General features: G+C 40.3%; 1 protein-coding gene across 1 annotated transcript; it reads left to right on the forward strand.

The window, feature by feature from the left end:
- FDX1 (ferredoxin 1) lies at positions 1-26544 on the forward strand. The gene is made up of 4 exons (XM_006890858.1): positions 1-203; positions 7035-7159; positions 22936-23065; positions 26430-26544. The coding sequence occupies exons 1-4, from the start codon at positions 1-3 to the stop codon at positions 26542-26544; spliced, it is 573 nt and encodes a 190-aa protein (XP_006890920.1).

Consider the following 26544-nt stretch of genomic DNA (forward strand, 5'->3'; position numbering starts at 1 on the left):
ATGGCCGCCGCGGTGGGTGCCCGGCTCCTGCGCGCCTCCTCGGTGGCTGTGGGCGGCGTGGTCCACCGGCGGCTGCTCCTCGCCGGACCCCGTGCGGGAGTCGGGTGCCTCCCTGGGAGTCGGCGGTCGGGCGGGAGCGCGGAGCCGGGCCTGGGCGCAGGCACGAGCCGGCCGCTGAGCACGTCGGCGCCGGCGCTGAGCAGGTGAGAACGGGCGCAGAGCGCGCACGCGCGGAGGGTGGTCGCTCTGCAGGCCGGGGCCGCGCTCCCTCCCGGGGTCCCCGACACCCTTCCGGGGCGTCTGCGAGCCTGACCGCCCTGTGCCTCCTGTCACACCATAGTTCTCTTCTTAAGAAGGACCCGGGATTTCCTGTGCCCTCTGGAAAGCCGAGCCCTGTGCTGCCAACTTCTCTTCGTGGTGGTGACGAGATGGTGACATTGCACTGCTCGCACCTGGGGTGACCTTCATAAGATGCTGTCTCAGGAGCTTTTACTCTAATCGGTCATTTTCTTCGTCGTGCTGTTTAAGTCACTCTGCCCCAGTCTTTGGTTAGGGGAGGTCTACTTAAGAATGTTGTTATTTTCTTTAATAGATGTCATCGTGTGATTATGACATTTAACTATGACTCAAAGTAACCCTTTGAACGGCAGATCTGAACCTCTCTCTGTTCTGCACCTTCATGTTCTGACAGGTTCGAGCCCATTGTTACAGTCAGTGTTAGATCCATCTAGTTGAGTCTTCTATCTCTTTGCCCTTTCATCTTTCCCTTAATGTTGTCTTTTCACAAGGACCTCGTCCCCCCTGACATTTCCAGAGTATGTGAGATGGATATCACCATCCTTGCCTCTAAGCAGACTTTTTTTTCTTTTGGCGTTCCATGGGATATTCAGCATTCTTCTCCACCGCCACAATTCAGAGGCATTGATTTGTCATCCTCATTCGTTGTCTGACTTTCATGTGCATAGGAAGCAATAGAAAATGCCAATGCTTGGACTTAGACACACTTGAGTTCTTAATATGTCATAGCTCTTTGGTCCTTTGGCCAGATCCTTGACAGCACATTTTTCCATTGCAACATGCCTTTTGATTTGTTGACTGCTATTGCCATAAGTGTTGTTTATGGGTCTAAGTAAAATGAAATTGTTGCCAACTTCAGTCTTTATTGATCGCTGCCTGTTATACTCACTTTAATTCCTTTATGACTCTCTTTTAGGACTAAAAGTGTCTGCATTGGATTTTGTCCTTAAGACTTCTATTGCTTAACCTCTGTTAACTTGTTTCCCAGTGACAATAACAATAGTACACACCTCACAGGGATATTTGAAGATGTCAAAATAATACAGAAAAAGTGCTTAGATGGTACTTGGCAAAAGAACTTGTAGCCACAGTAGTTTTTTTTATACACAATTATAAAAATTTTATTTTAAAATTAAATGTTAAAAGAGATATGGCACATTTCCCTACAAGTATGTTTGAATTTTATCTTATTAAACTTACTTGTCTTTAAAAATCCATGAGATATAATGAAAAAATTTTTACTCCTACTTTGCAAGTGCAAGGACTTGGTAGACACATTATATATAGCACATCTCTGAGCAGATGTTTGGCCATGCAGTAAGGTAACATAAAGCAAGAACTAGGGGAGAAAGAGTAGAGTAGTACAAAGAAAGAGTAGTACAAATTGCGAATTGTTATGCACTTAACTATTAACCAGAAGTTTAGCAATTCTAAATTCCTCTCTAGGAACCTCTGCTGTTGTCAAGTTGGAACCAACTTTCAGTTGAACCTCAGTGGATTTTCAGAGGTAGTAAATGCACAGGAGGAGATTTTACCCATTTTACCACTGATGATCAGCTGAGGGATTTGAACCACATACCTCTACATTGGCAGTATTGTTTTTATTACTTAGCCACAAGAGCTCCCCTCTGCTGGCGTGGTTTTTTGTGCCATCAAGTGCCTGTGACTTACAGTGACCCTAAGTATACCAGCTCTGAACCCTGCTCTATCCTGAGTCAACCAATCCTGAGGTGTCTCTCTGACACACCTGCCCCAATTACCCCAGTCTCTGAGTCAATCCATCTCATCGAGGCCTTCATCCTTTGCATTGTCCCTCCACCCTCCCAAGTAGGCTGTCCCTCTCCAAGAACTGGTTAGTAATTGCACTGCCAACCCAAAGACAAAAAAAAGTAGGTAATCCAGCAGCTGCTCTATGGGAGAAAGATAGGCAGTCTCTTCCTGTGTGTTTTACTGCCTCTGAAAACCTGCTGGCTGGACGTCAGTGAGAGAGTTTTCTGTTCTTCACTGTCGCGCACCCACTTTTTAAGCCTCTGAAAGGTGTGGAAACCTGATAGGATGCAGTTCTACTCTGCAACGCCTGGGGTCGCTAGGAGTCTGAATCAACTCATTAGCAACTGCTATTTCTCTGCACTTTACTGCCTTCAACTTGCCTATGTAAAAGCCTTGCTTTATACAATGAATGTATTTTTGAAAAATTGTGTATAAATGAGACATCGATTGAGCATGTTTGTATAACTAGTAGTAAGGCACATGTAAATGACTTGGCAAAAGAAAATTGTCTCCTCGAGTTTTCTAAATTTGGCTCTGGATGTTTCAAGTTTTATTAAAGGGGAATATGCTGTTCTGTTTCCCCATAAGCCTACTTCCTCCTTTTCTTGTCACAGTTTCTGCTGAGGGCCTGCACTTTACGTCAAAGATTTTAGAGCTACAACTGGACTTCCTATATCTCATCGTAGACCTGTGTTGTCCCAAATGATAAACACTATTACCTAAGAGTAAAGGTTTACTCAAATCAGAGGGTCCATTTCTCAGTTGTACTAGCCAGTTTAGGGTATTCAGTGTGGCTGCTGGCTTAGACAGTGCAGGTGTAGACTGTTGAAGCAGTTGTTCAGACTTAGGAAACTAACATTTAGATGAATGATCAGCATATGAGCCGAAAATACTGTGTATACACCAAAATTACTCTATAGTCTGGTAGACATAGAGGAGACAGTGTCTGGCTTCCTGTAACTTCACACAGAAGAAAAATCCCATCAGTAGCAAGAAGTTGACTTCTGTGAGGTCAGATGTGCCTTACTTTCCAATACTCCGCACCTTCTAATAATTTTACCATCAACCACCCTCCCAAGGTACTCATTGCTTCTCTATTGAATTTGAGATTTTGTTATAGCAGCCACACGGAACTCACAAAACTCATGATTGTGGGGCTTATTAGGGAAGTAACAGATTACATTCAGATTTGGAAACTCTCAGGATATAGCTTTTCAGTTGTGACAGTCTCTTTTCAGCTGTGACAAAGGGTAGGGCTCTCACTGACCTTCAGCCTCATGGCCTTGGCCTCAGTCCTGCTCAGGCAAGGGTTACAAAGCTCATGTAGCTCTCCCAGTTATGTGCCACCACCACCCACCCTGCCGGTAATCCTAGGCATGAAGATGCTTGTCTTTAGTTGTGTGGATTGGAACCCCTCCTGGCCCCAGCTCCCTCCCTGGGCTGAAAGCCCACAGCCCTGAAACAGGGCTCTGATTCTCTGCAGTCATGCAGTCTCTTTGATGCTAGAGTTCCTTGTTTGTGTTTGCGTTTGTGTGGAGATCTCAGGTTCAGAGGATGGACTGTACCCTCTAACACTTCCTTCTTGATAGTAGTGAGATCTCTATTTTCTGAATGGGGCATAGTTCAAGGGACCAGACCCATGTTGTTAGCCTTTGGCACACCCTGTTGGCCTGGTCATACCAAAAGCTCTGATTGTGTAGTCCCTAGGGAGCTGCACTGCAGACTTAAAGGTTGCACTTCTGATGGTGAGAATCAAAGGGAGAAAGAGGAGCCTGTCTCTTGTGTAATTTACAGCCTCCCACAGAGTTTGAGTTTTTACCCAAAGATGCTGTTTCTTTGTATATTTTAGTAGCAAGTTGTGAGGTTGCCATGAGGTAGAAGGGACACAATGGGAACTGGTCAAAACAATTTAGTACACAACAGCAGCTCAGTCTTCTTAGCAGTGAAGGTCTTGGGCTTTGAAATAATTTATTAGCATTTATCGCTTTGGGTTTTTTGCATACATAGGGCAGGACTGCTGGTGTGTGATCACTGTAAATAGTTAAAACTCTGCAGAGTGTTATCCTATTTGGCAGAAGATGGATGGATCTGAGATAAAAGAGATTCTTAGTCTATTCCTTTGCTGTAACATTAGCTCTAGAATGTGCTCAGAGAAAAGCCAGCCTAATTTTTTCCTAAATGATCACTGAATAGTGTGGGTAAATGCTGATTCTTCTTGTGCTTTTGTAGCTTTAGCTGTCAGGCATGATGTCAGGTCACCAGACTTCTCTACTGGGCGTAAAGCAGAATTTCCACCCGGCTTTTGAGCCTTCTTAAATGATTTTCCCCTTGTTAAATAAAGCAGATCTCAATCAGATCCATTTCCATCCTCCCCAAACTCCTCTTCCTTTTCTCTTAACCTTTGATTATACAGAACCATCTGATTTCTAGCCTGTAAATCTCAACATTATTTCTTTTCTTTATCATAGATGGTCACCAGACTTTTCAATTCAATCTCCTCAATATCTCTTACAGAGCTCTGGTGAACTAGTGGGGAAGGAGTTGTGCTGCCAACTCAGACTCAGCCAGTTCGAATTCACCAGCTGCTCCATAAGAGAAAGATGGACAGTTTCTAGTTTCCTCCTGTGCAGTTTCAGCCTTTGAAAACCCGCTGAGGGTCAGCTCTGAGGTCATTCCGATTCAGTGGCATGTGAATCTTCATTCTCAGCCATTCTACCCTGAAATAAGGACAGTTGATCATGGATAATATTTGGGAATGCTCATTATTGAACTATTTTTGTTAAAAAAGAAGCTGGAGAGCATAGGTCATTTCAAGGAGCACACATGCACATACACAAACTGGCTTTTAATTAATTGGTTTTTTTCCCCCTCTAACTTTGAAAATTCACAGAAGGTGTATCTAATAAGACTTTTCGTTTTCTCAGCCATGAAATTGGAATAATTGTTATTATAATTTTCAAGATACTTTATAATACTTTCATTTAAAATTTCAGTTACAGTAAGCACAAGCTTTCTTTGATGGACTATTAACTATCTACTGGCAGTAGTGGAAACTGCAAAAAATTATTTTAAACTTTGGTACATGGTTTTCTGGGTTTTTTTGGTACTTTGCTTGTCTTTGATATTAGGATTGTGCTTGCTTCCTAGAATGACTCTGGGAGTGTTCCTTCTTTTTCTGTTTTTTGAAATAGATAGTCTCTGAATGTTTGATAGAATTCATCTGTGAAGCCATCTGGTCCAGGACTTTTTTTTTTGGGGGGGGGAGTGGGGACAGGGAGAGGGTCTTTTTATGACCTGCTCAATTTCTACTTTTGTGATGGGTCTGTTCAAATTTTTTCCATCTGTCTGTGTCAATCTGGGTAGGGCATGAATTTAAAGGAATTTTCCCATTCCTTTGTTGTGGTTATGTGTCGTTGAGTTGCCTGCAACTCATAGCATCTCTATGTACAATAGCCCTAAACTCTGCTCTATCCTGTGCCGATCTTTTTGTCTCTGACACTCTCACCTCCATTATCCCAGTCACTGAATCCATCCATCTCATCAAGGGTCTTTCTCTCTTGCACTGTCCCCACACCCTCCCAAGCATGACATTCTTCTCCAGGGATGTCAAACGAAGCTTTAGAATACTTGCCTCCAAGAAGCAATTTTACCCTCTTTATGACAAACTTGTTTATTCTCTTAGCAGTCCATGGCATGTATATTCAATACTCTTCTCCAACATGACAGCTCAAAGGCATCAATTCTCCTCCTATCATCCTTCTAGGTCTTCACATTTGTCAGAGTATAGCTTTTCATAATATTCTAGTATTTATTTCAGTGAGGTGAAAGTGAAGAATGGTGGAAGAGGAAGATCAAGCTGCTAGTATTTCTTCTAAATTTGGAATGATGTGTGCATAGGAAAAAATGCTAAAAGTAAGCTCCTTGATAGATAATATCTAATTTGTATATTGTTGTTTTATATAATTGAGTCAGAACCAACACATAGCTGACCCTTCAGCTGATTTTTAGGGGCTATAAACCACATGGGAGGAGATTGCCCATCTTTCTCCTTTGGAGAAGCAAGTAGATTTGAACTGTCTACTTGTGGATTGGCAGTGCAACTTCTTACTCATTAGGCCACCAGAGCTCCCTATTTTATTTATTTATACATTATATGTATGCTATGTGTATATATAAATATATATAGTATACATCTTATACACATGTATATATGTGTATGTGTGTGTGTATATATATATATGCATATGCATATGTTGTGTGCTGTTGGGTCGGAACTAAATCATAGTAGACCTCCTAGTGGGTTTTCAGAGGCTATAAATTACACGAGAGGAGATTGTCTATCCTTCTTCTTTGGATATGGAAGTATTCATTTTCCATTAAACAATAAAACCATTATTCATCTCTTCTGTTTTAGGACAGTACAAAGTATGGATTAAAATGAGATGTTCATATGCTCAGAAAACTATCAGACCACTGCCTCTCAGCAGCAGTACACTGTCAGAATAGCGGAGTCGTTTGCTCTGGTCTCCTCTTTTGGGAACATGGGCATAGGGACATTGTTTTTCCCAGAACTGCATGATTATAAAATAGATTTTATAATCAGTGATGATTCCTAAATACCCTCACTTCACTACAGAGTGTACTAAACGCAGTGTGTACTAGACTACAGGGTATACTGCAGAGAAGATAAATACTCGAAACCACCAAGTACACTGATAGTGACATCGTTACTCTGTTTCTTTTAAAGTAGTAGAGCTACTTGCATAGAACTTGAGTAGATAGATATGCCTCTGATTTGTAGTGTAACCTTCAACCTTGGAAAGAAAAAGACTATAGAACAGTATATCCACACACAACCTAACAAAATACCCCACACTATTTCTTTGACCTTTCAGATTCATGAAACAGTTCTTTAAAATTGTCTTTTGAAATTCCTAAAAATACTCAAGAATTGCTTTCTTTTCCAGCTCAGAAGATAAAGTCACAGTCCACTTCATTAATCGTGACGGTGAAACATTAACCACCAAAGGAAAAATTGGTGACTCTTTGCTAGATGTTGTGGTTGAAAATAACCTCAATATTGATGGTTTTGGTGAGTACGGAACATTCCTTGAAATTTAAAAATTAAATAGTTGTCCAGGTCTCACCTTTTTTTGGGGTTTCCCTTTTCTTTTTAGGCAGTGGATTTTCACTTTTAACATGCTGAGTAAAATGCTAAATTCAGTATATTTTAAATGTTAAGTGTTAAAATTTCATGTGTAAAGGATAACTGAGTAGCACTGTGTTTCTATTCTTTGTACTTTTAACACGTTAAAGAACTCTCCAGAAATCTACTATGGCTTAATTGCCTTACTGTTTACATGTGTGAGGCAAAGCTAAGGATAGATTATTAATAGTTAAGTACTTTACCCCAGAGGACTTTTTAAATAGTTTTCATTTAATTGTGAAGTCAGTTTACCTTCTTAGGCAGTTTTTTAAAGTGATTTGTCTACCTCTTATAGATTGTTGTGTACTGTGGAGTCAGAACTGACTCATGGCTGACCCTCAGCAGGTTTTCAGAGGCAGTAAATCACCCGGGAGGCTATTACCCATTCTTCTACCATGGAGCAGCTGGTGAATTTGAACCACATACCTTTGGGGTTGCAATACAGCTTCTTACTGCGAGGCTACTAGAGCTCCCTACCAGTTAAAAGAGAAGGAAATAATTTTCTTTAAAAAGGCTTAGTTTTCAGTTTTTCCTCCCACTGCATTTCTTCTCCACACTTAGTTCCAGCAGCTGCCATCTTACACTTCCTCAGGCAAAGCTTCTATATCATCTTTGCTCTAGGACCCTCTCTGTGTGACTCTCAGAAGAGGGCTCCAGCAGCAGCAGCTGGGAATTGTACATTCTCAGACCCCACTGCAGACACTAAGGACGTTGTTAGGCGCTGTCGAGGAGATTATAGTCCATAGCAACCTGTGAAATTAGAACTCTGCCCTATCCTGTACCAGCCTCACCATCTCCAGTGTGCTCAAGGCCGTTGTTACAGTCCTGTGCCAGTCCATCTTGTTGAGGGTCTTTCTCTCTTTCTCTGACCCTCCTCCTTTTTTCCAAGGAATGGTCCCTTCTGACAATAGGGCCAGAGGATGGGAGATGAAGTTTCACCACCTTTGCCTCTAACGGAGGTAGGACTCAGCAGTGTACATTTCAGCAAGTTCCCAATGGGATTAGTGCATACTAGCAAGGTTTAGAACTCTTCATCTGCAATAATGTCCAAGTTGCATATCTGGCATTCAAGATGTAGTAGCTTATTTATACTACACATTTAATAACTATTTCTAGATCAGAATTAATTTCCCCCCGTTTTTAAATGATACATAGGCCTTTCTATTGGTGATTATCAAAATGTACCTTTTTTCAGGCTTTTCTCCTTTCAGGGAGGAAGGTCTGTCTCTTTGGGGATGTATCTTTCTGATAAAGTCATCATTACTATTTACCCTAAAAAAAAAGTATTCCTTTTTTCCTCTCCCTTAATAGATTGTGGACACTTGAAAGATGTAGTCACTCAAGTAACCATCACAGAGTGGACTGTTCAGAGGTGTCATTCAGTGATATTTGCTGAATTTCTAAATATGCTATTTTCTTTGTCCATTGCAGGATAATTTGAACAAGTGCCATTAGAGTGCATGGAGTAGTCCAGCACGAGGTATCTGTTGTACCAACCCTGCAAGGGAGGTTGCTTGCTTTTGTTTTTATGCTTCAGTACATAGATGAAGATGCTAAGGCCCAGAGACATTCATTTGCTCAGGGCTGTACATCTAGGGAGTGAGAACACTGAGAAGATGTGTAGAAACGATTAGCCCAAAGGACCGATGCACCATGTGAACCTCAGCCTTCACTTCTGAGGCCAGAAGAACTAGATGGTCCCTGGCCACCACCACTGAGAGTAGAGGGTCCTGGGCAGAGCATGCTGAGTGAAGGGAACAAATCGGAGGGGAGGGGAAATGATGAGGTGTATTAGAACGATGGAGTGACCCTGTGGCCCTTTTCACCCCTCAATCCCGGAACAACTTTCCTTTGTGGTTCAGTTATCAGCTATGCAGTAGACAAGCCTGTAAGGTGAACAGTAACAAGGGAGGGACGTGCTCTTTTCCGAGGACTGGCCCATTCTGACAACAGGCCCAAGTATGTGAGGCGGGGTCTTGCCCTCCAAGAGTTCATATTAGCCACATTCTTTTCTCTTCTCACTCTGGAACCCCTCCATGTCTCCGGTTTTCTTTTTTTAAAAAAATTATGGTAAAATATATAACATAGAACTTTTGCCATTTCTGCAATTTTTATGTAAAATTCAGTGGCATGAGTTCAGCCACACTTTAATGAAATTTGGGTACTCCGAATTATTTTTTCAAAGGAAAGAATTCTGCTTCTCGTTCTGTGCCATCACATTGGAACCAACCCAGAGCTGACTCTCTAGCTGGTGCTCAGACAGTAAATTGCAGTGAGGGGAGATTGCCCATCTTTCTCCCTCGGAGTATCTGGTGGATTTGAACCTTGTGCCTTTGGGTTGGCAGTTCAGTTCCTTACCAATAGGTTACCAGCACTCCCTAGAGGACATAGAACAGTAATAAAGAGTTTATAGTGCAGCAATAAAGAGTATGTCAGGTATCAGACAGATTATGGTTTATAAACTGATACTGTCACCTAATAGCTGTGTGATCTGGAGCTTGCAATTTAATATTTTTAAAGGGTTTATTAGTACAACTCCTGTCTTGGTAAGAAGATTTAGGAACTTAATCTGCTCATGTTCCTCTCCCCAGTGCCGCCGTAGCCTTGAAAATCAACAACCTCATAACTGGTTGCAGTCATTAACTGCCTCTGAAGACCCACTGGAGGATCAGCTATGGGTCGGTTCTGACTTAGCGGCACTCAACAACAACAACAACAACAACAACATGTTGCATATCCTTGCAGCTCACTGCTTATTGTTGCTCACCTACTTTTGTTGCAACTTTTAATCAGAGCAGCTAACTTCTTTTCTCTAAAAGGTGTAGAAAAACTTGTCAGCTAGTCATCTAGAACTGTGTGTCATAAACACTCACCTTCACCTTAGGATAGCAAGACCTAGAGAAAGCTCTTGTGTCTCCCAAGCTCAGTGCCATGCATTTTACTTAAAGTGACAAGAATGTGTGCTAATGTCCACTCACTCACTCAAGGGCATTAATATGGCTCGTTTTCACCTTTTTGGGAGCTTTGGTGACCTTGTATGTGGAGTGTTGCACTGCTAATCCAAAGGTCGTATTTCTGGTTCAAATCTACTGATGGTTCTGAGGAAAAAAGATGGGCCATTTCTACCTGAACAATTTACAGTCTTGGAAAACCAGCAGAGGGTCAGCCGTTAGTCACTTCTGACTCAACAACAGTGAGAAAGTCCCACCTTTACACTGAAGGCCACTCTAGAATGTATAAAAAGAAGAAACGGGAATATAGCAAATCTACACTTGGTAACCCAATATTTTTCCCTTTCTCTCTTTAACAATGAGTTCTAATTGAAAAAAAATTTCATTTTAAAAACGTGGCCAAAATTGGATATAATGTCCTGTACAACTAACTGCCTCTAAAAACCTGCTGGAGGGTCAGCTGTGAGTCAGTCCAACTCTACAGTACACAGTAACAACAACAACATGTGTCTACGCTTGTATGAGTACACGTTGCTGATGTTCTGTGTGGATGGTGCAGAACCTCCAGCAGGTTTTCAGAGGCTCTACATCCCATTTCTCCCTGAGAGCAGTCACCCTGGGGTTGGCAGTGCAGTGCTCACTCAATAGACAACCAGAAATCTATATGGAGATAAGAGAAATCTAGAAAGAAAGTGGGGAAACTTTTATAAAAACAAACAAGCTTGGAAGCAGAAGTAGCATTCACTTCCAAAATAGCTTGTTCCTGTGAGCACTTGGTGGGTTCAAACCACTTGCCTTTAAGACTTCAGTGTAGCTTCTTACCACTAGGTCACCAGAGCTCTCTAAATTTCAGGGAGGAAAATATTGTGTTGTAGTAAATGCCAAAGTGTATCTTAAAAAGTGTATCTTGTGATTCCTTTTTTGTTTGAATCATAAAACCCAGAAAAGCTTCCGAGTGCCATCTTGTTGTTTCCTATTCATAGGAGATCTCCACTGGGTTTCCGAGACTGTACATCTTAATGGGAGAAGACTGCCCATTTTTGTCCTACTGAGTGGCCAGCGGATTTGAACCACCTACCTTTTGGTTAGCAGATAGAACTATGCACAACAGCACAGCGCTTTTCTTCTTTTTTGGCTGTGCAGTGGAGGTTGACTTATACATTTATATGTTTGGTGGCTGTTACCACTCTGAGGGTATAGAAAATAAGTGGCAAGCATTGCTCAGGCCCTTGAGAAAGCAGATCTCTTTTGATCTGGGAAAGCACATGCAGTGATTTGTATCCTGGAATTGTCTTCTCGAACTGCCCTTTGAAACCTTCTCTTCATCTTGCTCACTTGGCAAGACTTCCCTTTGTGTTGGCCTCTTGATGCTCTAGTGCAGTTCCCGGAGCCTCTTGTGACACCCATTTTGATCTTTTCTTTTTCCTGTCTTTGAAATAACCTTTTGCTTTCTTCATGGGTGACACTTTTGATGTCCCCCCCATAATTTATATGATCTTTGATCATTGGTGTTTAAGTGCCTCAAATCTATTCTAGTGATGGTTTTCAAGTTTATGTGAGATAGACTCAAGATTGTATTTTGGGGTTTTTTGGATTTCTTTTCATTTTCTTCAATTTGAATTTGAACTTGCACGTGAGTAGTTGGTCTGTTTCACAGTCATTACCTGGTCTGGTTTTGACTAATAATACTGAGCTTCTCCAATAATTGTTTCCACAAATAAAATCAATCTTCTTATTGTGTAGTGCATCAGGTAAGGCCCATATATATAGTTGCTGTTTGTGTTTTTAAACAATAGACATTTGCAATGAATGAATAGTTCATTGTACAAAATTCAATAGTTCTGTCTTAAAAGATAGAATTAAAGGACATGCTGCATTTGGAAAATCTATGTTCAGGGACCTCTTCAAATTGCTAAATAGCAAGGATGTTGGTTTAAAGATTGAGGTGCATCTTATCCAAGCCATGGTCTTTTGAGTTACTTGTTACACATTTGAGAGTTGGATAATGAATAACAGTGACAGAATAGATAGATGCCTTTAAGTTGTGATTCTGGAGAAGAGTACTAAATATCCCAGGGACTTCCAGGAGAACAAAGAAGTCCTGGAGAGGGTGCAGCGAAGGTGCTCCTTAGAGGTAAGATGGTGAAACTTCGTCTCACGTATTTTAGGTATACTGTTAAGAAGGACTGGTCTCTGGAAAAAGACATTGTGCTCTGGAAAGAGAAGGGTCAGCTGAGGGAGGGTAGACCCTCAATGAAATGGATTGGCACAGTGACTGTAACAGTGGGCTTACGTGCAGCAGAGATGATAAGGGTGGCACAGGTGAGAACAGGATTCAGTTCCATTGTTCTTGAGGCTGCTTTGAGTGGTTATCAACTTGAAAGCACTTAGCAGCAACAACTTGTAGCCAATGGAGGCCAGGTTTTGCAAAGATATTTCTTACTGTGGTTGGGATGAGTGACGGATAATTGTGATGCAGTGAGAGACGATTCAGAGTTACTCAGTCGGTTTGCATATTGAGATAGTTTAGACTCATTTAGACCTGAAGGAACCGATAAGGAGAAACTTTTGATTACAACATGGTGAAAAGACATAGAGAATATGCTAGACCACACTATATGGGATCCTCTAAATTAGAAAATGTTAGAAAGATGCTTTTAAGTTTTTCTTGTGATAATTGTCAAGATTCTTTTCCTGGCTAATAAAAGAATGTGGTGGGGACAATCTAAAAAAAAAAAGTCAAAGAAGAGGTGATTGTTGTTGTTAAGTGGCATCGAATATGACTCATAGCGAACCTATGAACAACAGATCTGAATCCTGTCCTATCCTGGGTCCATTCTCACAATCTCCGACATCCTCCATGTCAATTCACCTGGTTGAAGGTCTTTCTGTCCTTTGTCATCCCGTTACCTTCCCATGCATGACATTCCTCTCCATGGAATAAGCTCACCTAAAAGCATGCTCAAAGTATGTGAGAGAAACTTTATCACCTTTGCCTCTTCAGCCCTCTTCTCCAGCACCACGGTTCAAAGTCATCAACTCTTCTTCTGTCATCCTTATTCATTGTCCAGCTCTCAGATGCATAGTAAAGTAAGTGACTGAAAACACCATGGCCTCAATAAGGCACACCTTAATCCTAAAACTGACATCATTTTTCCTTAGTTTGGAGAGATCCCTGACTACAGAATTTCCCAGTAGAATACGTCTCCTGATCTCCTTATTGTTGGTACCAAATGTACTGATTGTGGATCCAAGTAAGATGAAGTCATTGACTGTTTGAATCTTTTCTCCATCCATCTATCATGATGTTGCCTATCAATCTAGTGGCTAGGATTTTTGTTGTAATCCATGTTGAAGGCTGGTCTTCTGCAGCAAGGATCTTCAAGTCCTCCTCACTTTCAGCAAGCAAGGTTGTGTCATCTGTATAGTGAAGGTTATTGATGAGTCTTCCTCAATTCCTGATGCCGTATGCCCAGCTTCTCGAACAGTTCTCTCAGCATACAGATTAAATAGATATAGAGAAAGGATTCCACCCTGATGCACACCTTTATGTATGAAGAAGAAAGAAGAGGTAAAGTTAGGATAAAGTGAAATTGAAAGAAGTGTAGTCATTGGAACTATAAAACACAAAGGTATGTTTACCAGAAGGCTCCACTTTGAACATGAACAAATAGTGCTGTTTGGCCTGTTCCCTCTCCTGAGTTTTGCCACCAGAGTTGTGCTCTGCTCTTTACCCCTTCCTCAACCTCACAGTCTTACCTTTTCCTAAAAAATACCCTTCCTTTCCCACCTTCCTTATCTGGAAAATGAAGGGATATGATTCTCTTTGTCCCTTCCTGCCCCAGCACACACCTCCCTCCAGGCAGGCCCACACCACACACACTCACATAACCTCCTTTCACACTTATACCGCTGCCCCATGCCTCTCTTCATTACCACTATATTTTTATTTTGATTGACGCAATTAACAGTGGTGTTTTTAAATGTATAATACTATAATTCCATCTGACTGTTGAGCTTTGTGGTATATTTTTCCTTTTTTGAACTGTGTAATTGATTTTTTCTATTTGCTTAACTTTTTTTTTACATACGTATTACTTAACCCGAAACTCTCCCATTGCTGTTGAGAGTATCACAATTTATAACTATTATTTTTGTCTTTTTATTAATGAGGGTAAACTCATTCTATTTCACTCCATATTATTATATATAAAGTAATAAATCACTATGAAAAAAATCCCAATGTATACTTTTTTTGAAACAATATATGGGACTTGTTCCTCAGAGAGAAAATTTCTCAAGATTGATGTTCTCAGACAGACCAAAAAACTGACTCAGGAGACAAACTGAAAGACATTAGTTTATTGGGACAGAAAACTTACTAATCAAGAGGAAGATAGAGTGCTGCATAGCTGTGATGGTGGGGGGCCGGGGGATTCTGCTGAAGAAGGGGGAAGCGGCATACCTGTTCAGTCTTGATGCTGAGCAAATAATTAATGAAGCTCAACTCTGAAAAAGAATGTGGCACCGGGATTGGAGGAGGACTAACCTCTAACCTGTGTTAGGTAGATGACATAACCTTGCTTGCTGAAAGTGAGAATATGAAACACTTGCTGTAGAAGATCAAGAACTACAGTCTTCAGTATAAGTTGCATCTCAACATCAAGAAAGCAAAGGTCCTCACTGCAGGACTAATAGCATTATAGATGGAGAAAAGATTCACACTGTCAATGATTTCATCTTGCTTGGATCAACAATAAACACTCTTGGTACTAACAGTCAGGAAATCAGGAGATATATTGCATTGGACAAGTCTGCTGTCAGGAACCTCTTTCAAATACTGAAGAGCAGTGATGTCGGTTTGAAGACTAAGGTGTGCCTGATTCAGGTCATGGTCTTTTCAGTAACCTGCTACACATCGGAGAGCTGGACAGTGAATAATAAGGATGACAGAAAATGAATTGATGCCTTTGAGTTGTGGTGCTGGAAAAGTGTACTGGACATACCATGTCAAAAGAACAAACAGATATGTCTTGGGAAAAGTATAGCCACAGTGCTCCTTGGAGATAAAGATGGTGAAGCTTCATCTCTTATACTTTGGACATATAGCTAGGCAAGGCTATTCCTTGGAAAAAGTGGCCGGTCAGTGAAGGAGAGGACTTCTCCAATGAGATGGATTGACACAGTGCAGCAGTGGGCTCTAGTGTATCAGAGATGATGAAGATGGCACAGGATTGTGCAGGATTCAGATGTTGTCATAGGGTCATTGAGTCATACTTGACGGCACCTAACAACAATCACAACAACACACACAACTTCCAATACATAAGCAGATAAGAATTACATAGGCTGATGGAAAATGCTAACAGCACATGATGCTTAGTTTAAGGGAACAACTCTCACCTGCTTGGTGTTTATCTGGTTCTGCAAGCATTGCTAAAAACCGTAGGGAGAAAAGGCAATTTGCCCTTAGGCCAGGAAAAAACTTGAAAGCAAGTCTACAAACTCCATTTTGAGGACATTTACAGGATGCCAAACACAAGACAAATAATTAACACGTTTGTTTGTAATATACCTATAAAGATCTTTTGAATAGTGAAAGTATGTTTAAATATTTTTCAGAGTGTATTGTAATATTCTGACACTAGAGGGCAGTTACATCTCTGCAATGAAACTGAAACTTGTATGAGAAAGGAGAGAGGCCAAAATAAAGAGAAGTGCTGAAGGAAGAAAGCTGAACAGAAAATTTCAAAGGGCAGCTCCAGAAGACGAAGCATGATACTGATCTGTGTGAAGAGATGGAATTGGGAAACTGAAGAGAAGACCACACTCAGCATTTCTCGAGCTGGAAGAACTGAAGAACAAACTTCAGCCTCAAGTTGAACGATCTTGGGACCTTACTTGGGACAATACTTGAGAGTATCTTGGGACCATGAAAGGAACTCTTTAAAGAAGACGCAGTTGGTACTCTGGTGGTGTTTTGCTCACTGACTCACTGAGTTAGTGCTCACTGAGTCGGTGGCTCCTGACTCATTGCTGTTTGCTTTCACAGGGGAAAAGCACCACAGCCATGGCTTTTAAGGACACTTGGAAAGATGCCTGTGGAAACAAAGGTGACCATTCACCAGATTAGAATTACCTTATCCAGCCACATCATAAAATCCCTGGAAAAGGTGTGTGCTTGACTAGATTATAGAGGTGCAAAGGGGAAGAACCTCAAGGTGAATGAAGAGACAAGTTAGCTTGCTGACCAAGCCTCTGAGAATCACAAGTGATGAAGGTTCCAAGGCCTGGTCATGTTTCCAGATGAGGATCTACAAGCGAGCGACTCATTGACTTGCACAGTTCTTCTGAGACTGGCAAACAGATCACTTCCGTCAGCCTGGAGTAGAGGTTGAAGTCACCAATTGCAGATGCCAAAATCAGCTGTTTTAATAAATTATCTGTTAGTAGAGAAAAAAAAAACAATATGGAAAGGATACAAAGAGGTGCTGTACCAAAAAAATGAGTTGGCTGACATTGACCCATTACAGGAAGCAGCATGTGATCCAGAACCAATGTAATGACAGAAGAAGTTGAAGCTACACTGAAGGGAGGCATCAGCAAAAAAAATAAGACCCCAGGAATTGGTGGTACCTGGTTACTGTTCCTGAACATTTTGAGCCAAGATTCTACAAAAGAATTCCTGATCATGAGGAGAAAATGCAAATTAAAATGTCAAATTCTCGTGGACTTCTTAGAGACAACAAGGTTGGGTGAACCTTTGAAACTCTTGTCCTGAAATAATTTTAAAACTCTCTTGAAATGTTCTTAAAATCAAACAGTAGTTTAGCTTAATTAGCAAAAAAAAAACAAAACAAAACAAACACAAAACCCAAACAAAACAAGCCTACTTTGAACAATATGTTCTTTAACAACTCTTTGTCTGGAATCAAAGTGACAGTAGCAACTTGAAAGATTAATAGGAACCTTAGGATGAAATGAGTTTATGTTAATGGGAGGGGGACAGTTCATAAATGCAAGGTGAGAATGGTTGCACATTTACTGTCACCAAGTGGAGTAAGTAGAAGCTGTTGAATTGATGACTCTTTCACTGTGTATATTTCCAATAGCAATAATACCAAGACTTGTAAAAACCCTCTTGAATTCATGAGGCTAATAATTTTCATGTCTTTGCAAATGCGTTCTTCATGTAATGGGTCATACTTCTTGCTGAAGGACTTCTTTTTTTTTCACTAATCATCTTTGCCAAGCCCAGTGTTCTTCCCTAGGAACTGATGCCACCTGCTGTCATATCCAGTCTTAAAAGTTTTGTCGCCTTGTTTCCAAGGAGCATTCTGACTGTACTTTTTCCACAACAGATTCACTTATTCTTCTGACTCTTCATGGTGTATTCAATATTTTTCACTCACACAATAAATCAGAGACATCACTTCTTCAGTCTTCCTTATTCATGTCCACCTTTTGCATGTATATGAAGTGACTGAAGATACTTTGACGTGAGTCAGGCATACCTTAGTCCTCAAAGTGATGACTTTGCTTCTGCAAAGAGGACTTGTACAGCAGATTTGACCACCCTGATATGCCATTTGATTTAACTGCTGCTGCCATGAATACATCTTGGAAACTGTAAAATGCTCATGAAAGAAGTCAGAGACTTAGAAGTAAAGAGGCTTTTATACCCAAATCTTACCTTATTCTTTTTTAAGTCCTTTTCCTCCTTAAATACATTTTTCACAGACACATCTTCACTAAGCACTGAAAGCCTTCAGTGGCTAACAAAACCAGGTAAAAATCTCAGAGCTACAGACCCAGACACTGTTCAGATTGACTTTGGGCAATGGGAATTTGCAGAATTAAATATTGTTTCAAATACTCTGTAATCATTGGGTCATATCTTTCCAGCAAGTTTGTGGTGGTCGTGTTTTTAAGTTGTACTCATTGTGAAAAAGTGCCCGTTACCAATTTCTCTGCTTCATCACCTTCACACAGGTTAGGGTAATCTTGTTCAGAGTCTGAAAGTGTCTGTTATATTTGAATTTCCTCTTAGTAAAAAGAATAAGCATAATGTGACAGAAAAAGACAAATTGTGGTAGAAAAAGTTACCAAATGTTCGTAAAATAAGAAAAGATTGTCAATGTGGTGCATTTACTTAAGAGAATAAGAGATTTGAAAGTGTACTAGAACTTAACATGTAGCAACCAAAAGTTAATCTTCTGTATACAATGAACATTTGTCAAATTCTTACTATAATACTCTCTTCAGTTCTGAACTTGGCAATTTAAATAAGCTGTGGAAACAGCTGGCAAGGTTCCTGAGAGGAGCAGGGAAAACTATTAAGAGAATAAAAATAAGACCTTTGCAATAAGGTTAAAAGAATTAAAGTTTCCTAGGGAAGGAGGGGGAGAATTTAAATCATATGAAAAATGGGTAGAAGTAATTCTATTTCACTTGACCAGGTGGTACAAAAGAAATGTTTTACATTTTGTTGGAGGACTTCATTGACATAGACCTTTTCCCTCCTTTCCAAGATAATTGAGCCCCTCCTGTATTCATTCACTCCCTTCTTCTTGTGGCCTGACATTGGGCTTTTCTGGATGATCTTTCTTTGGCTCTCTGCTTTTTATCCTTCCTTTCCTCTCCTCACTCCCACCTTGCTGAAATCACATGGATTTTGCTTCTGTCTTTTTTATCTCAAGTCTATTTTTTATAGGCAGCCACCAACCAGTCAGATCTACCCAAAGGAAAATCTCTATCTGATTTTCTGCTAGTTTTTTATCAGTCCCTTTTGACCCATAGGGGAGAGGATGGTTGTGGCAACCCACTGTGAAGGACTGTGACTAACTTGAATATACAAGTTACCCACTCAGTGTGTCGGAAGGAAGGTGGAGAGTCAGGCTTAGGAGACGAGTTCAGGCTTCTTAGCTGGACGTGGAAGACGCTCCACGCTCCTTCCTTGTCTACTTCTCCAGTTCTCAGAGCCCCAGGTCGCTGCCTTTCCCCTCCCCACCTTGTTGATCCTGCCCTAGACTCTGCATTTTGCTTCTGTTGCGTCTTCCTTTACCCATGACATAAAGTTCTCAGGATTTATTTCATCATAAATAGCTGGCAGGCAACATGAACCTTTTCAGTTAGGAAAGTTGCTGAGATTGTTTCTAAGGATTGTTTTACTTAGATTTTTAGAACATTAGGAGACTCAATTTTCTGAGTTTTGTCCCAACCATTATTTGCCATTCTACTTTGGAGTTTGTGTAGACTGGGTATTGAGATAAAAATAAAGATCAAGCAAAGTAGATGCTTAGTGAATACTAGTGGAAAAAATAATCCAGTAAGAACTGTAATTTCTCTTTGCAGAATGGTAGAACTTGAGAGTCAGACAGGACCTTTGAAATCATCTCCTGCAGTCTCTCCTTACACAGAGGAGATACAGACCCATGAGGTGAGCCCAGCGTGTAGCAGACAGCTGTCCACAACACACAGCTTTTTGTGTGTCTGTCTGGTGCCCACACCCCTGGCTCCATCCTCCTTGGACTACAGTAGTTGTCAAACTTTTTTTTTTTTAAAAAGGAGGTCTCCTTCACTCCTGTAAGTGTATAAATGTATCTTTTTGTGTGAGAGATTTAAAATTTACATAAAAATTTAAGAGTAAGCCATTTCTTCAGCTAACTATTTGGAAGTATGTGTACATATTTTTTAAAATTGCTAAGTAAGGTGATTAGATTATTAGTAGAGGAGCTGGTTGGCTTCTAACTAGTAATATGGTTTTAGTTTATTTCTTGAAGTTTCATGCCTTTCACATTTAAAAATAAAATGAAATTACCCCTTTCTTATCACTACCAAATAATTAAAATAATCATTGCCAACACTTAACATAGTTCCTGTTACCTACCATTTGCGCCTATACGTAACTATATTGCATGTGTTGAATACGCTCCTAGTTTGCATAACTACCATGTGAGATTGGTGTAGTTATTATCCTTGTTTTACAGAGGAGGAAACACGGATGGAGGGTAAAGTAGTTCAATACCACACAGTAAAAAGTAGACCTGAGAATGAAGAGTTTACCTTATTAACACCTGTACTTCAGTAGGGAGCTCCAGTGGCCTAAGAGGCGCTGTGCTGCAATCCTGAAGGCACAGAGTTCAAATCCATTGGTTGATCCATTGGAGAAAGATGGACAGTCTCCTCCTGTGCTCTTTTCTGCCTCTGAAAACCTCCCAGAGGGTCAGCTGTGGGTCGGCTCTGACTTGAAGGCACATAGCAACAAAAACAAATTTCAGTAGGGGATCTCTTACTACTGTAACTTTATGACTGCTTTAAATTGACCCTGTTTTCTTTCTTTTCTTTTCTTTTAACATTCTTTTTAGATTTTATTATTATTTTTTATACTAATTTATCTGTTTTCTTTCTTAATGCTTCATTAGGTAATAAAATAAAAGTAACAAATATTTATTTATTTTTTTATTTTATTAAATTTTATTAGTTTTAATGAACATTTACAGGGATTTTGGGTTTTAATTGTCCAATTGCCACAGTGCCTGTCAAAGTCAGCTCCGATTAATCTCCCTTGTCGGCGTGTCCCTTGCCATTCTCTATCACTCCTCCCTGAGAGAGACTTCACCCTGATTCATAAGGAAAAGGGGACAGCGTATTCTCTTAGCTACTTCCTGCTGAAAAGGGACGCTGTGGGTTTCAGGGTGAAGATCTTCTCTCACTACTCTAAAGGGCCCCTTTGGCAGTAGGAAACACATAGACTATTATGGAGATTGATTTTGGAATTTAGATGCACTGTTATTAATTGTGCTTAGCCGTACATGTTCATATCCCTGAAGATGTATCATGGGAGGGTTGCAACCTAGAAGACACAAGTTATCTAACAAGTTATAGGTACATGAGTCAAAAATTATGGAAAAGTAGAAGAAAAGATTCTTTCATTGTTTTACAAACCCTCCCCCAGGTCCCCTCCACCGTGTAGCCCTTGCTCTAGACTCCTGTGATGACAGAAATACCTAGTCACATATCTCTTTTACACAGTTTTCTCCCTCCTCTGTTTCAGTGCAGTATACATTATTGAACCCATCTTACTCAGTCTCTCCCCAACCCTGAGGTTAGTCCCATTCTACAACAGTGGCATCATGTAATATTTGTCCTTTTGTGACTGGGATATTTCACTCAGCATAATGTTCTCCAGAGTCAACCATTTAAAAGTAACAAATATTTAGATTGAGGTAGAAAAACACTGTCATTAAAATGATCTATTCAGTGGGAAATTAATGTTCCCAGTGATTAATAGTAGTTATGTGTTTTTTATTGTGTTGTCAAAAAGAATTTTAAATCAAACTGAAACCACTGCCACCAGGACTTTAAAGTTAAACAGTTTTTAAGAAATTATTAGTGGGTTGTTAGACCAATGATGATTGGTCTTATAAAACACAATGTATGGGAATGATATGAAACATAGTGTGAATTAAGAAATGTGTGAAATATATGTGTATATGAGTGAAACATAATAGAAATTAATTTTGTATGCAAACCAATACAAAGTTTAGAAAAATGCTTTAAAAATCATTGTTGTTATATAAAGTGCTTAACCACTCTATAAAGGCTCATTAGTTTCATCAGCACCATTTTTTACCCTTTGGATAAACTACAATAGAGAGCAGTTCTTATAAATGTATTCAATAAGTTAAAAAATTGTGAAAAGTAGAATTTAATCCAGTTAATTCACGGCTGCAGCAGTCTGTGTGGTCAGATTTTTTCTGGAACATTAATCTGTGTTCTGAACATTATATTTTAAGGTAAGCCCAGCTAGACTGAGAAGAGAGATTTAGAACTGTGTTATGTAAGGAAAACTTAGAGGTAGTGTGGATGCTCTGAGCCTCGAGGGGAAGAACAGCCAACCTCAAGGACATGAAGTTTATTATTTAGAAACAGTTTTCTTTTATTGAATAGAGTCAGATCAGTAGGCAGAGTCACACAGGCTTAGCTCAGTAAGAGCCAAATGTGAGATGAAATTGGCTGTGTGGGGTAGGTTTCTGTGTCGGGGCACTTTCAGGCAAAGGCTGGGTCGCCCTTTGGAAGGGGCTGTTGCAGAGCAGCATCCTGGCAGCTGCCGTTTGATTGGACTCTGACTTCGGAGACGACGTTTCACAGTGCCTGGCACATAATAGGCACTCACTAAATAACTATTGAATTGATGACTTAATGATTTAAAACCTGTATAACTTTAAGTGACATTTTTTATACTGCCTACATGATAAAGAGAGTCCCAGGGAAGAATGTTTAGTGTTATTTAGAGGTAGATCTGGTTGCTTCCTAGTTTTTAGGTATCATAAGTTTCATAAATTGCACTGGGTTCTCTGGGGAAAGGTAAATAACTTGCGCAGCTATAACATAAATTATTACTATTTAAGCTTAAGCATTTGTATATGCTTTCATGTCTCATCTTAGACATTTATAAGCCCTTTGATAGGTTAACTGTGCAGTCTTGTTTTGCTTCACAGCACCAAGCCAGAGTCTTTCTGAAATAATACGTACTTTATGGTTGTGGATGAAGGCTCATTCTTGATTCTCACTGTTATTTAGAGATACATTACTATCATTTGTGTATTTCTAAAGCTGGTTCTAAAATTCAGAAATGACGAACTTTAGTAAACCACATTTATATGGTACTTAATGCAGCGGGGACTGTGTTCATTTTTACTCTTGTAGGGGCATGTGAGGGAACCTTGGCTTGCTCCACCTGTCACCTCGTCTTTGAAGATCACATATATGAGAAGTTAGATGCCATCACTGATGAAGAGAATGACATGCTTGATCTAGCATATGGACTAACAGGCAGGTAAGATTTTAGGACCTGCTCCAGGAGTACTAAAACCTGGGCAGGTACAAGTTTTATTACTTTGTTTCTATCTTACCGCTCAGGTGGCCTGGTGGGTAAGGAGATGCACTGCCAACCCCAAGGCAGGTGATTCTAATTCACCAACTGCTCTGGAGGATAAAATCAGCAGTCTCCTCTCGTGTGATTTATAGCCTTTGAAAACCCACTAGTGGGTCAGCTATGAGTCCGTTTCAACTTGACAGGAGTGATTGAGTTTCTAAGACTAGAGTCATGATTGTAGTAATGTTTGCCTAGCTTAGGTAACAGTCCATATTTTAGATATTAGTATGTGGCATTTGTCTTTATTTTCTTACTTGCCTTACTTTACTTTTACTATTCTATAGTGAACTTCTGGGAAGCTTTATAAAAGTGGAAAAATTTAATTCTAAGTTTTAGATCCTAAGGAATCTTTGCCTATTTTTAGTCTAGGGATTAATGTTTACCACAGTTCAACTCAGGTTGGGATTAAAGCATGTGGGTATTTTGTGGGTTTTGTTTTTTTTTCCATGGTCTTGAAGGACAGATTTCATAACTGAATAGAATTAGAGTGGAAAGTTTTACCTCCTCGAGAGTACAGGATTCTTAAAATATATATATATATACTAGTAAATAAGTTAAAATGAATCACTCTCTTTATACATTTCCATTCAAGTTCAGAACTTATTATTAAAAATATTGTTAAAATGAAGAAAGAAAGTATGTAAAACAAACAAAACTAATATTATACTTATTGATAAGATTTACAATAGCAAGTGACATTAAGGGATGCTATATTTATTAGTAATTTCATGTTTTGCTTGAAGTCAATGGAAGTAACTAGTTAAATTACTGTTTTCAAGGTTAGGATAATGAATTTTTTGAAAGGAAAAAGTAGTAATAATCTGACTTGCCCATTGCTGTCAAGTTGGAATCAACTCATAGCCGATCATCCAGCAGATTTTCAGAGGCTCTGAATTGCACAGGAGGAGATCACTCGTCTTTCTCCTGAGGAGCAGCTGATGGCTTCGAACCACTAGAAAAGTACCGCACTTTGGGTTAGCAGCACCACTCCCTCTGTAGCACCAGAGCTCCCTAGTAATAATAATAACCTTGTTTTTTTCCCTGTATACTATGTAAACCAAGATTTTAACAAAAACTATCTCATCCAGTCATCACAAAAATGTTGAAGTACTTAGTATTTATATTGTTATTGTTCTGTGCGTCAAGTTGCTTGTGACTCATAGTGAACCTGTGTACAACAGCCCTAAACCCTCCTCTATCCTGTGCCAACCTCAACACATCTACCTCCATTACCGCAATCACTGACTCAATCCATCTGATAGAGGATCTTCTTCTCTTGCTCTGTCCCTCCACCCTCCCAAACATGATGTCCCTCTCCAAGGACTGGTCCCTCCTTGCATTATGCTCAGAGTATGTCAGATGAAGCTTCAGAATCTTTGTTTCCAAGAAGCAGCTCAGTTTCACCATCTCTAGGACTGACCTGTTTGTTCTTCTAGCAGTCCATGGTATATTCAACACTATTCTCCAGCACCACAGCTCAAAGGCATCAGTTCTCTTTCTGTTATCCCTAGTCACTGTCTGGCTCTCTGATTCATAGCACACAATTGTGAAGATTATGGCCTGGATCAGGCACACTTTAGTCTCCAGCCCTGACGTAATTTTTCTTCAGTACTCTGAAGAGGTCCCTGACAGCTGACTTTCCAATGCAATTCATCTCTTTATTTCCTGGCTGCTAGTATCAAGAATGTTGATTGTGGAACCAAGCAAACTAAAACTTTTAGCAATCTCAATCTTCTCACCATCCATAATGATGCTGCCAATTGGCCCAGTGGTGAGAATCTTTGTTTTCTTGATGTTGAGCTTCAATCCATATTGAAGGCTGCAGTCTTTGAACTTCTGCAGCAAGCACTTCAGGTCCTCAAGCAAGCAGGGTTGTGTCATCTGCATAATGCATGTTGTTGATGAATCTTCCTCCAATCCTGATGCCACATTCCTCCTTGTACAGCCCAGCATCCCAGATGATCTGTTATGGTGACAGAATACATCCCTGGAGGGCACCCTTCCTGACTAGAGACAAAAAAAAAACCCAAACCCCCAAAAAAGTCATTCTCTTTGTGTAGTTCCTTTTCCTGTTGGTGCAGAGATGAGACTGACATTCTGGAAAGAGAAACTCGGAGAAGTAGTTTCTTTTTAGACTCCAGAACAAAGTCAGTTAGGATACTGCCTACCTGTTGTATCAGTGCTCAGCATTTCCTGTGGTTAAGTTTGCCTCCTTATTCCAGAACTTCCCAGTGATCCCACATTAGTCACCAATTAAAATTTCTACTCTTTATTTGATGTTCAAAGTTGTTTGTATACCTGCCCACTATTCGACTCAGGCCTATCCTTTTCCTTTCCCTGTATTGTGCATTATCCAAGAGACCTTGAACTTTCTTGGATATGTTGCTTTTGTCTCAAATACCTTTATTCTTTAATCTTAAATATCAAATCCTGTGCATTCTTCAAAACCTGTTCTAAACACCATCTCCCTCAGCAAAAACTAAGTGCATAATGCACAACAACCCTGTAGGGCTGCTAACCTAAAGGGTGGTGGTTCAAGTTTACTGTCTGCTCCTCAGGAGAAAGAGGGACAGTCTCTTCACATTAGGATTTATTGCCTCAGAAACATGGAAAGGTGGTTAGGAGGCAGAACCAGATTGATGGCAGTGGTTTTTCTACTTTTCCAAGCATGCTACCCTTTGCCAAGGACTAGCTCCTCCTGATAACATGCCTGAAATATGTGAGGCAGCGCCTTGCAATGGGTGTTTGCAGCTGTTCCTCCTCACTGAGCCTTCTTTGATTGAAAGCTTTACCCCATCTGCCATCATTAAGATAGACTCCCCATGGAAGAAGCAGCATTTTTCTACTTGTGCCTTCCAGCCGGAGGGTCCCATCTTCTGGTACTTTATCAAGGTTTTGCTGCTGCTCATAGTGTTTTTAAGAGCTTCTAATTTTTAAAGTGGGTAGCCAGGCCTGCTTCCTAATCAGTCTTTAAGTCTGGAAACTCCACTAACACCTGTGCACTGTGGTTGACCTGTCTGATATGTGACACACTGTTAGCACAGCTTCCATCATCACAGCCACACGGAAGTCCCCCGTACAGCAAACTGACAGACTAGTAGTGGATGTAGTTGATAAAGTTCAGTAGATCTGCTATGAATTAAAATTTAAAAGGTAAATAAACCCCCTACTGCTTTTGGTAAGAAATTATAAAAAATGCCCTAAAGAGCTGCATTGCCTTGTGAATGAGTAATGTGTATTTCATACTTTTCTCCTTTTTATCCAGATCACGGTTGGGCTGCCAAATCTGTTTGACAAAGTCCATGGATAATATGACTGTTCGCGTCCCTGAAGCAGTGACTGATATTAGACAACCCCTCGATATGAGCGAGAAATCCTAA

This window comes from Elephantulus edwardii, unplaced genomic scaffold (assembly GCF_000299155.1).
Source record: "Elephantulus edwardii isolate Elephantulus edwardi_28Jun2011 unplaced genomic scaffold, EleEdw1.0 scaffold00093, whole genome shotgun sequence".
Lineage (NCBI taxonomy): Eukaryota > Metazoa > Chordata > Mammalia > Macroscelidea > Macroscelididae > Elephantulus > Elephantulus edwardii.

Coding starts and splice junctions, on each gene's coding strand:
- FDX1 (XM_006890858.1), top strand. CDS start 1: ATGGCCGCCGCGGTGGGTGCCCGGCTCCTGCGCGCCTCCTCGGTGGCT. Junction 204..7,034: donor TCGGCGCCGGCGCTGAGCAG/GTGAGAACGGGC, acceptor TTTCTTTTCCAG/CTCAGAAGATAAAGTCACAG. Junction 23,066..26,429: donor GCATATGGACTAACAGGCAG/GTAAGATTTTAG, acceptor CTTTTTATCCAG/ATCACGGTTGGGCTGCCAAA.